The sequence below is a fragment of the Narcine bancroftii genome, chromosome 2 (assembly GCF_036971445.1).
Source record: "Narcine bancroftii isolate sNarBan1 chromosome 2, sNarBan1.hap1, whole genome shotgun sequence".
NCBI lineage: Eukaryota > Metazoa > Chordata > Chondrichthyes > Torpediniformes > Narcinidae > Narcine > Narcine bancroftii.
This window is the reverse complement of record NC_091470.1, coordinates 241,625,789-241,639,716: the sequence shown is the minus strand read 5'-3', so window position 1 is coordinate 241,639,716 and position 13,928 is coordinate 241,625,789. Positions and strand designations below refer to the sequence as shown.

Here is a 13,928-nt window from a genome sequence, read left to right as displayed (position 1 = left end):
TTTGGTTATTTGAATGCCCAGGAATGCAGACTGCTGCAGCAGAACCAAGTTCATCACAGGCCCCAACCTCCCATTGAAGACATCTATGTAGCATGTAGCATTACTTTTTTTCTTGCATGAGGGGAACTGTGAATATTTATGAACTATATTTTGTATTCAATATCTCTTTTTAATTTACCCCCATTTCCTTCTGCAAAGCACTTGTTCAGCTGCAGTAAAATATTACATTGTGTCTGACAATAAACTCATCATATGATTATCACGTTGAAAGTACAGCACCTGGGCACTTTACAGTCAACATGGAACGCGATAATTTCAGGAAACTTGATTTCTGTCATGTCTTTCGGCTCAGCTTGTTTGTTTTTATCCCCCTATTTTTTTCTCTGTAAGTGGGCACTTCCAGCCTGATCTGACAGGCACATCTTCCCAAGTTGTATTTCACAGCTCTCACACTTTTGTCCGGGAACTCACTCTCAAATCGCTCCCATTCACTCACTGACCAGATCACCTTGTCTCCAGCTTAAAACGATCTGCTGAAGAAATTCAGTGGCTCGGAAGGGTTCCGGCATGAAACGTCGACCATTCTTTTGTACCATTGATACTGTTCGACCCGCGGAGTCCTCCTGATTGTGCAAGGTAGCTTTTAAAAAAAAAGTTCATTTTAATTTAATTTTCGTTTCCCAAATCCAGCTCCATTGATCAGAATTACGTTATTTCTTACGATTTTAATACATTCAACATGCACAACTTTTTACATCATAATTATGAACAAAACCAACTGCAATTTGGCGCGCTTTGGAAACCTCAGCTGCTCCGCCTCTGCTCTGATTGGATGTAGTCTGTAAGTCCTGCCCATTTTTGGGGCTGACCCTTGTTCTTACTGGCTCTGTTGTATGTCACTCTCCCGCACAGGGTTGATGACGCGTTGGCTTTTGTAACAGTTTGTAGCAATGAGGACTTTGAAGGAAATTGAGGCCACTTTACAAGTGGCGAAATTGGACGCGGCTGATCTCCGGTCGACGGTGCAATGTATATCGTTCAGTGAAAATGTCAGTTCGGGGGATTACTGCCTAATGGAGCTAGATGAAACGCTTTGTAAATCCCTTGAATCTGGGCAAAGGTAGGTTTCCTGCTGTAGAATCTAGTTTGGCTACTTCCTCTTTGGCTGTGATTAAACCATTTTGCTTCGACAAGTGAAAAGCAAACATTGCAGTTACTGGGCATCTGAAACAAAAAAATACCAAGGGGCTGGGAATACTGGTCCATGGAGATTGATGCAGTTAGCACTTCAGCTTTGATGAAGGATCGTTGATCTGATCAGTAAAAAGGTTCTCTTGACACAAATGTGAATTGGGACAAAAGTGAAATTATGCCTTTGCCTTCAGGTGACTATACTCAGTGCAGACAAAACACGAAATTCAAATGGCTGGGTAGTGGGATAAAATATTTTGGAATTTGAATTGATATTAAATCTTTTTAAATTTAATTATGGGCTTTGTTTAAGAAAATTGAAGTTTTTTAAAATGGGTGATTTGCCAATTACATAAATTGATTGAGTAAATTGTATTAAAATGAATATTTTTCCACGATTTTTCAAGGATCTAAATAAAATTTTAAGGACATTTTTATAGAAAGGTAAAATGTTGAGGATTTTTATGGAAAAATTAGCCTGGAGATTTTAATTGGGAGGTTTATACAACTTCCAAATTTTGAATGTTATTACAGAGCTGCCCAGTTAAGATTTCTTTCTTTCTTGAGGAAGGAGAAAAAGTGGCTATAGAAATGAATAACATGGGTGAAAAATAATCTGAGGAATTTTTATATAAATAGAACAAGACATTATTAATGAGAGAAATAGGTACACCAATATTAAGACATTTGGTTAGAGTGTGGCATATGTTGATGGGTTTTAAAGGGTATGGATTAGGGAGGATGCCACTGGGGCAAAATAAATAGATCCCATTTACATTGAATAATATAAATTTTATTAATTGGTCACAAAAAGGAATAAAGTCTATTAAAGATTAGATATTTAATGACACTTGACCAATTGAAAATTAAATATGGAATGCAAAATAATACACTATTTGGATATTATCAACTAAAAGCTTGTTTATGAGAAAGTTTACCTGCCTCTTGTTAGAAGATGATGAAATGGAAACAATAATGTCAAATCCAAATATAAAAAAGTTTATATGTGATGTATTTATGCTTTTGTGGGGGTGGGGTGGGGTTAAAGAAGTAAGATTTGTATAAATCAAAGGTGGGAAAAAGATTTGGGAGAACTGATAGAAATTGGACACAAATATGTTATAGTATGAAAAGTACATTAAATGTCAGAAATAGAATGGTACAATATAATTTTATACATTAGTTATATTTTACACCGGAAAAGCTTAGATGGAATTCAGACATTTCTGATAAGTGTTTCTGATGTAAACAGGATATTGGGTACTTTTTTGCATTCTACTTGGACATGTCCCAAATTGAACCTTTTTTTTTAAGACTAATTTAATGGACTTTCATCAACAGGTAATGGGTGTTAGACTCCCAAGAAATCCTATGCTTTTTCTCTTGGGAGATATTTCCTGGATTAATCCAGATTTAAAGATAGATTGGTTTCAAAAGGAATTTTTTAAAGATTGTGCTGGCAGTTGTCAGTAATGTGTATCTGCTTCATGGAAATTGGACACAGATTTGGTATTACTTTCTCCTGAGTGAGCAGATGAGGCCATGGTTAAAATGCATCTGAACAAATAACAAGTGGGTGAAGAATTGCTCTCTGTATTGAATTGGTGTCTCATCTCCAGAGTGGGGATTTAGACTCCAACCCATTGGCTTCTGGCTTAAAAGTGAAAATGCGACCAAATGAACCATAATTGACACTAAGCAGAATTTTTTTTTCTTATTGTTTTGGACTACGTGGAGATGCGTGATGATTTCATCTGTTGTTCCTGAGAATCCTTTTTGAGATCCATGAATGTTTCCATTAATTGTGGAGTTAACATTTCAGGGGAAGATGTGGGGAAAAATGTTTGTGTATTTATGTAATAAGACTATAAAGTATAGGAGCAGAAGTGGGCCATTTGGTCCATTGAGTCAGCTCCACCATTTCATCATGAGCTGATCCATTCTCCTTCTCAGACCTACTCCCCTGCCTTCTCCCCATAACCTTTGATGCAGTGATTATTCAGGTACCTCTCAATCTAATATTTTAAGCATCTTCAGAAGTGTCTGAAGAGAACAAAGTGAAGTGACCAAGACTGGTGAATAAATACCATAGCCTTGGGGCTTAGAGGGGAAAGCAAAGACACTAGTCGTGGAGTGGTTATATTTGGGTAAGATCATGAGGGTGGAGAGATCACTGAGATGAAGGGTGAGATCTCTAAACAGAAATGAGAACCTTAAAAAATGAGGCAGAGCTTCACTGGTGTCAATGTATGTGATTGAGCACAAGAATGACAATGAATATACTTGATTCAAGTTAGCCCATAGATAGTTCTAGAAACCTTGAATTTTAACAGAGGAAAACAGCGTTGGAGTAACTGAGAAAAGCACAGAAATGTTTCAGCATCACTTAAAGCTGGGCAATGTTTTGGCACTTTTAGTTATGGTACAAAATGTAGTTTTTGGCTAACTTCAGACAGAGTCAAATATCATACAATATGGTTCCAGACAAAGTGGTTCCGTTTTAGACTTTTGGTTTAATACAGAATGGGTTAATAAAATTGTGATAAAATATATCTTCAAAAGGTATAGATTGAGGGGGTTTAGTTTAGGTATTAGTTTGGGTACACTTCACAAACAGACATTGATTGACATTCCACATAAGATATCTCATTTGAAGTGCAAGAGCTCTGCCTCAGGTGGAGCCTTCATGTCTGCCAGTGTCTTTACAATGAGTTTGAAGAGGATCTATGAAGAACTCACAAGTAGATGTTAATTGAATTGATGTTGGGGAATTGAAATGGACCATTGTCTTTAAAGGAACATATGTCCAGGCTCCAGAACTGATTAATCTATTGCCAGTACCAGCGATCCAAGTCTGGTAGAAATTTGCTGTTCTACGAGGGGTCGTGTCATTTACCAAAAAGAGAGCAGAAAAAAACATGCTATTGTGGTGACACACCTGTTTGTAGCAGCGAACCAGCTCTGCTTGTCACATGCAGGTCAGCAGGGCAGCTGTGGCAAAAATGGCACGTGGGAACATCCCTTCTGGTCCAGACTGGAAGGGCGCGCATACGCTTGTGTCATTGTGACACAAGTGCCGGAACGCGGTGGGGGGGGGGCGGGACCAGAGACAGGCTTAAAGGCTGCAGCGCGGAATTCAAAGTAAAGCAGTTGTGTTACTTGAGTTCTCAGCCTGTTGCCTCAATCTTTTCGCTGCGCTCGCTCACAACCAGCTACACTGGTGACCCCGATGAGTCTCCACGTCCTGAAGTCTCAGCATAACTGAAGCTGTGGGTGTCATTGCATTGATGCTGCCAATTTTCTGGATGAACAGGGTCCACACTTTGTTTGGCCAAGTGAAGGCCCAGTTCCAGATCAAACAGATAACCTCCAATTCGATGAGATACTTCTACACCAGGAAGCCACCTCACGGGTCAATTACCTCATCCAGGCGCCGCCAGAGGAAGATACATGCATGGCTCTTATAAAATCTCCTCATTAGTACATACGGCCTCTTGTGATGCGAGAGAGTAACCAGGCTCCATCACTTGGACGGCCTAGGCGATAGGACCCTGTCCACCCTCATGGACGAGATGCTCAGACTGGCAGAAGAGCAGAAGCCCTGCCTCATGTTTGAGCAGGCTTTCCTCAAGCAAATGCCCAAAAACGTCAGACTCCTTTTGGCTGACGCATATTTCAATGACCTGTGCAAGGTTGCAGCACGAGCAGATGTTCTCTACCATTTCAAGTGTGAGACCATAGACTCGGTCAACCGCGTTACACGACCGCCACCAAGGACAACACCCAAGTTTAGTCCACCACATGAACAGGCCATGCTTCGCCAGAGAACAGAAAGGCCCGATTTGAAATGGTGCTTCTAGCATCAGCATTGGGGGGTACCAGCACACAGGTGTCGCCAGCCATGCCCATTCTTGGGAAACGACGGGGCCAGCTGCCGTTAGTGGCTGTGGCAACTGGCTGACTGAATAGCCTTCTCCATGTCTGGGACAGGATCTTGGACTGCAGGTTTGTCATGGACACGGGGGCAGAGATAAGTATCATACCCACTATGGCGCTTGAGACATGCACTAGACTGCATGGTCCCTCCCTGTGTGTTGTCAGCAACACCGCCATTAAAACTTTTGGCAAGAGGTGAATTCCTGTATGTTTCGGCGAGATCACTTTCAATTGGTCATTTACGCTGGCTCCGGTAGACAAGCCTCTGTTAGGTGCAGATTTCCTGTGAGCACACTCCCCACTGGTGGACCTCTAGGGCAGACAATTGGTCCACGCTGAGCCTTTTCAGACAGTGCCCCTTAGCATGTCCAACGAGCTGTCCACCCTGCTCACTTCCATGAAGACGCCACATGGCTAATACAGCTGTCTCCTCACTAACTTCCTCTCCATTCTGTGCCCCCAGTTCATTGCCGCCATGCCAAAGCACGGCGTCCAGCACCACATCATGACCATTGGCCTGCCATTGCATTTGCGAGCCCAGCGCCTGGCTCTGGACAAACGTAGCCTCACCATGGAAAAGTTTAAATGCACAAAAGAACTTGGCATTGTCTGCTGTTCCAACAGCCCGTTGGCCTCATCCCTCTACTTGATGCCAAAGTCCAATGGCAGCTGGAGACCTTGTGGTGATTACAGACGCCTCAATGATGTAACAATGCCCGACTGCTACTCAATTCCCCATATCCAGGATTACACAGTGAATCTCCATGGCACAGAGCTGTTCTCTAAAGTCGACCTGATCTGGGGATGCCATCAGATCCTCATGCACCCGGATGACGTCCATCACCCTATTCGGTCTGTTCAAGTTCCTTTGCATGCCATTCGGCTTGAAAAATGCAGCGTAGACGTTCCAGCGCCTCATGGACGTGGTTGGCAGAGACTTGCCTTTCCTTTTCATCTACCTCAACGACATCCTGGTAGCCATAGCCATCAGCACGTTTGAGGAGTACATTACATACATGCACCAGCTTTTCAACCACCTCGCACAGTTCAGCCTCACCATTAATCCAGAGAAGTGCCAGTTCGACCTTGAGGAAATAGACTTTCTGGACTACAAAATTACCAAAGATGGCACCACCCCTTACCCAAGAAAATGGAAGACATACAACAGCTCTTCAGGCCAACAACACTGAAGGGGCTACAAGAGTTCGTGGGCATAGTGTATAGTGAATTTTTAAAGTAGGTTCATCCCTGCAGCAGCCAAGATGATGTGCCCTCTTTTCATCCTGATGTCAGGTTTGAAGAAGTAGCTCACATGGATGGACAAAGCTTACAAAGCTTTTGAGGAGACCAAAGAGGCCCTGGCCCACATAACAATGTTAGTACACCCACAAATGGACATTCTGATAGCCCTCACAGTTGATGCGTCCAACACGACAAGAAGAATTCGTGACAACTTATAGAGACCTCTTACCTTTTTCAGTTGCCACCTGCGACCGCCCAAACTGAAGTACAGTGTGTTCGACAGAGAGCCGCTAGCCCTCTACCTGGCCATCCGCCATTTCTGATACTTACTGGAGGGGTAGCCGTTCACTGTCTACACGGATCACAAGCCGCACTCTTTAGCCCTCCAAGTCCTCTGACCCATGGTCCGTCCCACAGCAGAGACACTTATCCTACGTCTCTGAATTCACCACAGCCATTTGCCATCTCTCTGGAAAACTCAACGTTGTCACTGATGCAATCTCCAGACCAGCAGTCAACGCATTAGTGCAAGACATTGACCACCACGATCTGGCTCAAGGTCTTCATGGGCTAACCCCAGCCTCTGGTCCCCACCCAATAGAGGAGAACAGTTTTCAGCATAATCCACAGTTTGTTACACCCTTTCCCCCCCCCCCCCATACGCACGACCTAAGCAAACAGATCACGGAGTGGGCAAAACCCTGCACGGACTGCCAATCTGCTAAGGTCCAACAGCACACCAAGCACCAAGTCCAGCAGTTCAACGCTACAACTCACAGGTTTCCAGCATGTCCACATCGACATAGTCGGGCCCTTGCCAGTCTCCTGAGGGTTGCGCTAACTGCTTACAATGGTGGACAGGTTCACTCATTGCCCAGACACCCATTCCAGACACCTCCACTGATGCGTATGTCAGGGCTTTCCTCTCCACCTGGATCTCCTGTTTTGGTGTCCCAGTGGACATAACGACCGACCGAGGAGCGCAGTTCAGCTGTGGCCTGTGGACAGAGCTCTCTAAGCTCCTGGGCACCCAGCTGCATTGCATCATGGCCCACCACCCCCAGGACAACGGGCTGGTTGAGCACTTCCATTGCCTCTTCAAATCAGTGCTGATGGCATAACTCGAGAAGCCCAACTGGGTAGATGAACTGCTCTGGGTTCTCCTGGGGATCCGCACAGTGCTTAAGGATGACCTCTGAGCCTCCTCAACTGAACTAGTCTATGACAAGATCCCTTCAGTCCCCGACCAGTTCCTTCCTCCAACACCCAAACTGGACACCGACTCTGCAGTCTGTGCGAGATAAACTGCTGCAGCCATTGCAACACAGTCAACCGCCCTGCAACTACCCCCCAGACTTGTCCTCATGTGAGTACATATTCAGGCAAAGGGGCACGCACAGGGACTCCCCTTCAGCGCCCCTATAAAGCACCCTACAAGGTGCTGCAAAGAAACACGTTCACTTTTACAATCGACATTGGGGACAAGGAGGAGTTATTCACACTGGACTTGAAACCATCCCAACTGGACTTGGCCCAACCAGTGCAAGTTCCCCCCCCACCAGTACATAGGGGTCAGCCGCCGAGACAGCAGACCTCACCCTCCACGCATCGCAAGACCAATGGTGCTGGTTCTTGGGCGGGGAGGGGGGTCTTGTGTGGCGACACATATGTTTGTAGCGGCGAACTGGCCCTGCTTGTCACGCGGCGTCAGCGGGGCAGTCGCGGCAAAGAATGTGCAACAGGACCATTTCTTTTGGTCTAGACCAGAAAGGTATATGCGTGACATGTGCAGAACATGGGGGCTGGTCCGGAGACAGGATTAAAGGCTGCAGCGTGGAATTCAAAATAAAGCAGCTGTGTTACTCGACCTCTCAGCCTGTTGTCTCCGTCTTTTTGCTGCGTTTGCTCACAACCCATTACACTATTCTCTTTGGTGGGGGGGGAGAGAGTTTCAGTTTACTGCAGCAGGTTCGTGGTGAAGGCTGCAAAATTGGGAGACCTGTTGCAAGACCCCATTTGAAGACTGGTTTTGAATTCTGAGTTCAGCCTATTCTAAACCCTTGTAGTCAATTACAAGAAGATATGGCTGGTTAATTTGCTTTTCCTAAAATAGGGGGGACAAAGAAGAACTTTTTGTGGTAACCTGGAAGAAGAGGTTACCTTTTGAAAAAATCCATGAAGTGGTTGATTGAAGATCAGTTTGTGTGTTCAACGAACAACAAATGAAATCTCTCTCTGAAACCAATAGACCTTCCTTTGTGGTAGCAACTTAAGTTAAAGCACCAGAGCCAGGTGAATAAATGTTAAATTCTGTGCACAGTATAAGAATCGCCTGATACCAGTGAACTTGGAGAAGTGAAAAGTAAATGATTGGACTGTGAAACAAACAACTTTTCTAACACATACACAGGTTCTTGGAATTAGAAGGGGGTTAAGTTGATAGTAATGTTAAATGGAGTGGAGACAATGCTGGTGGAAGCGTTCTAGGAGCCTTAGGTGATGCCAGTAAAGGACCCATGATTCGGAGCCGAATGGGAGTGTGGATATGACAACGGCTCTCTATACGCTAATCTTTGAGGTTTTTCAGTTGGTTGTTTTTCCAGACTCTTTTGTGTAGTCTTCCAAAGGCGCTATTTGCCTTGGCGAGTCTGTTGTCTATCTCGTTGTCGATCCTTGCATCCGATCAGAGGCCGACAGCATTGAATCCACGCTGCTGAAGATCAAACTGCGCTGGGTAGGTCACATCTCCAGAATGGAGAACCATCGCCTTCCCAAGATCGTGTTCTATGGCGAGCTCTCCACTGGCCACCGAGACAGAGGTGCACCAAATAAGAGGTACAAGGACGGCCTAAAGAAAGCTCTTGGTGCTTGCCCCATTGACCACTGCCAGTGGGCTGATCTCGCCTCCAACCGTGCATCTTGGCGCCTCACAGTTCGGCGGGCAGCAACCTCCTTTGAAGAAGACTGCAGAGCCCACCTCACTGACGAAAGACAAAGGAGGAAAAACCCAACACCCAACCCTAACCCACAAATTTTCCCTTGCAACCGCTGCAACCGTGTCTGCCTGTCCCGCATCGGACTTGTCAGCCACAAACGAGCCTGTAGCTGATGTGGATATTACCCCTCCATAAATCTTTGTCCGCGAAGCCAAGCCAAAGAAGAAGAAATAAGTTAAATATTGATCTTGTTATTATGTATGAAGAAAATTAAAAACCTTTTTGTTAAAGTAACCATTGTCTGGTGAATTTCTGTTGCTGCTGGTTCTGGGATTCCTCTGGACCTGTGACAGCTTGGAAGGATTTCTTTAATGAAAATCAACATGGTTGAGAGTTGGCAAAGAAATGTAACCATTGAGTCTGTCACAGATAATTGTAAATATTTAGTTGATCAGTTGCATATTAGGACATTATCGGCCTCTGCTGCCTTGGATGGGTGATGCAGAGATACAATTTTTAAGTTTGGTGTTTGCAAAAGTTGGAAATGTTTGATGGAATATTGTTGAAACACTGTTGTATTGTTTTTGTTTCCTGTTTTTAGTTTAATTATCCGAGGTGATAAGGATGAACATGCAGTATTATGTAGTGAGGATAAAACCTACGACTTGAAGATAGCTGATACATCGAACATGCTACTCATCATACCTGATTGCAAAACCCCCGATCAGCTTCCATCAAACACAAGCTCACAGCATGTGATGCACTCTCAGGTGAAACTTTTATATAAACAATTACTTTATTAAGGAAGGGTCAACTTTGCACCATGTTGTGAAGCAGATCTTTCTTTGAAGTTGACAATCTTTAAATGTAGGCATTGGTGGACATCTCTGATTTTTTTTTAAATTTCCCTAGCTGTCCAGAGGTGGTGGTGGGATGGCTACTCCAAGCAGCTGGATACCACTACGTGGGTTGCTGGGCAATTCTGTAATTTTGGTTTTGCAGAGTTTCTTCAAAAAAAAAGTTTTGCCACCACTATTGAGTGTTTGGCTTCAGTAACCGTTTGCATTCTGTTTTCTGGAGCTACGGAAGCAGTAATGCCTTTGAGTAGCAGCTGACACACACTTGACTGGGCAGCTGTCAGGATCTTTTTAAAGCAACCCTATTTGATCAAGCTTTTTATTCACCATCTTAATCTCCTCTGGTAACATTTCTCTTGGGTTTCTGTTAGGCATGTAAGCATGTTTTTTGGGGGGAGGGGGGAAACTAACATAACATTAGTGCAAGTAAATCACAAAATTCTGTAGATTCTATGGTTGAACTTTTTTAAAAAAAAAACCCCACATTGCTGGAGAAGCTCAGCAGGTCAAACAATGTGCTTTATGTCGCAAAGGTAAAGATGCAGATCCAACGTTTTGGGCTTGAGCCCCTCAGTTGCAAGTTACAATGATGAGATTGCATGTCTTTTGTAGTTAATGAGCGTCAAAGGAACGGTGATGAGTTCTTGCATACTGCCGCAGGACTGTGCCAGCAGTGGAGAGGGAAGCCAACTGTCATCAGCCCTGTGCCAGGCAAGTGGCTTGGCTTCTTTTGGATGTTATTCAGCATCTTTTCAACATGCTAACTTGAAGGAAAGTGCACTGTGTGCTAGCTCACATTTCTGACTTGACTGTGTGAAGAAAAGGTTTTGAGATGTTGAGAGACATATGGAAGAGCAGAGTATTTTGGGTTTCCAGGCACACAAGATATTAAAACTACATCTTGATAGTTAGGCCTTAAAGATTGTGTGGATGGTGAGCAACTCTGAGTCTGGAACAATAGATCCTATTTAATCTCAATACAAGTCTAAATGCCCATAATGTCACTGACTGTTATCAGCTATCTGGTACATTTGTCACTTATTTGCAAATAGTTATCCATTGTATTCCTATTGTTTATCTCCTCAGTGTTTCCTGGTTTGGAATCCTTACATGCCACAAAAAGCCTGTCTTGTACAAATCCCTTTCCCAGCTCTGCCTGAAGCCTTAATTGTCGTGGTATTTGAAATGTTTGTCCTGTTACTAAATACACATTGAGAGGGTGTAATTGTTTCAAATTTCAACCAGTTTGGATGAAAAATTTCTTCCTTAAATTCTCTCTAAATCTCTTAACAATTACCTTGAACCTGTGCCCTCTGAATACCAATTCTTCTCTGCAGAAAGGTTTCTTACCATCTACCAAATCGATGAACCTCAATTATGTAATGTCTCCCTCTCCCTCTCTCCAAAGTTTATTTCATTGAGAAATATTCATTTAAGGTCACAGCTGCAATCTCTGGCTCCATGGATATATTGCCACTTTGGGCCCGAATTCTCTGGTTATGCCCTTGCCCTAAATATCCTGACAATGTGCAAGGGCTTTGTCAGTACCATGTCATGCCTCCTATTTAACTGTCCTTTTCTTTTAAAAAGTACTCCCCCCCCCCCCCCAATTCCATGATGCTTTCTCTATTCTCCTATTTTCAGTTCTCCATACTCGCTATAAACAACATTTTCCCTTATCCATGATATCCTATGATATTCAGAGTTAAATGTAGACATATAGCATGGTAACAGGCCCTTTTGGTCCTTGAGCCTGTGCTGCCCTTACAACCCCTGGTACAATTTGAATGGTGGGAGGAAAGCAGAGCTCCCAGGCAAAACCCACGCAAACGTGGGGAGAATGTACAAACTCATTACAGAGAGTGCGGGACTTGAACCCCAGTCCTGAATGCTGGCGCTGCAGCTGCTAAACTATCAGTGCCATCCCCAGATTCTTTGGAATTTTTGGCTTTACCTTTCACAGCAGCATGCTGTGGCTTAATTAACAGCTTTTAATGGCACCTTTGAACTCAACCTATCTTAAATACTCCCTCACTCTTTATCATCCCATCCTTACCCTCTCTGTACTTACAACTAACATTTTCTCTCTTCCAGGTTCTAAGACAGGGATCTTTAACCTGCATCATTGATTCTATTTCTCTTTTTACAGGACTTGGAAGTGTTTCCAGTTTTTATTTCAGATTTCTAGCACCCACAGTTTTTTAAAACCAAATCCTGCTCTTTGGAACACCCATCTGCCCCTTTCTCTTCATTCAGTCTCAGTGATTTCTTTCTCACTTCTCACCTGCACTTGTGGTGTTGTCCAAAATGGTGAGATCCCTTTGATTGGCAAATGCCTCTGGATGTAAATTCTACCCATTGCAATTAGGATCAAGAATCATGGATATGATTCTCCAGGCAGTGTTCTCACCACTTAATGACGCGTATCAGCATCTGTGTTCTCTTGACCTCTCTGTGCAGTGTCACTGATTCAGTCCATGTCAAATTTTTTGTGGCTTGCATTTTCACGTCCTGTTAAATCTTGGGCTGCCACAGACGGGGTTTTCCTTCCTTTGGGTGCTGGAGTTTGTAAACCTCTGGAACTCTTCAATTCCAATACCTTGCCGGATGTTCCACCCTTTTAATTTCCTTCTCGCCTTTCCTCACTCCCAGTTCCATCCCTGCTATATTTTCACTAATCTTACTGACCTTGAATGATGTGAACAAAACAGGCCTGATCTTGTGTCCCCATGATAATTAACTCAGCCTGACATGTTCTGAGATTTTTTGCTATCTTGGCTTCCTGCCTACTTTGGTTCTACAGTTGAGGCGTAATTCTATTTCTTGAAATTATGATTAATCTAGATGCTTTCTTGCCTCTAATCCTCTCTTAATTTCATTCAATGTAACTGCTGACGGGATAAATGCCTTATATGTCTTGAATTTTCCCTGGAGCTTCAATCCTTCTCTTTCAGTACTCCAAAGCCTGCTTCTGTCTCCTGTCCAAGATTCTCTCAGCAGGATTGTCCAATCAGACCCTTCACTTCAGCCTGCCTTTGCTCCACCAAACTTATTTCATCCTATCTTAACTCTGTTCTTTCTTTCTATTCCAGTTCCTTCCCATTGCATCTGAAGGACATCAAAGGTCACATCCATGACATCTCTGACACTTTTTGCTATGTTGAAAGTTTTAAGTTTCTTTGTCTCAACTGGCTCATCTTTACTAATGATGTACACTGCACCTCCATTACACTCTTGGTTAGTCTGAGAATATTCTGGTTACTTCTTGAACAGTGTCAACCATTTACTCTTCACCAGCATATTCACTTATCTAGCTCTTTTTCACATTGAACAACTTCTCTTTTAACTTCATTCACTTTCCTCAGTTTGAAGTTTGTTATTGAAACTCTGGTTTGAGCTCTGCCTTTTTTTTGTGTGATACAATAAACAGTTTTTAGTATGTGGTTACAAAATAGATTATGATAAAAGTGAAATAATGCTTATAGTAATGGCAGATGTAAAAGGGAAAGTCAGTTTAAATTGCAGAGAGATGCAATTAAATATCTAGGTATTAAAGTCGACAATAATTTACATAACTTATTTAAATTGAATTATACACCATTGCTTAAGAAAATAGAAGATTTACAGAAATGGAAGGAATGGAGCGGCGGCTACACACAGAAAACATCACTGGACTCTGGGGTTTCCAGTAGAACTGTTTATTTGAATTTCGCGTGCGCCCCTTTAAGGCCAATGGGAGTTCTGCCCCACGCAGCGGTGATGTCAT

The 13,928-nt window shown here is 43.3% G+C and overlaps 1 protein-coding gene across 2 annotated transcripts in view; it reads left to right on the top strand.

Moving 5' to 3' along the window:
- Window positions 1-821: 821 nt before the first annotated feature.
- dscc1 (DNA replication and sister chromatid cohesion 1) overlaps window positions 822-13,928 on the top strand; it is a 57,091-nt gene continuing 43,984 nt past the window's right edge. Inside the window, exons 1-3 of one of the 2 annotated variants that reach the window (XM_069920595.1) lie at window positions 822-1,120; window positions 9,907-10,075; window positions 10,775-10,873. In XM_069920595.1, coding sequence (XP_069776696.1) covers window positions 951-1,120; window positions 9,907-10,075; window positions 10,775-10,873 — 438 coding nt within the window. In that variant the 5' untranslated portion in view covers window positions 822-950. The remainder of the gene's footprint in view (window positions 1,121-9,906; window positions 10,076-10,774; window positions 10,874-13,928) is intronic. The other variant, XM_069920596.1, reaches the window with a different exon arrangement.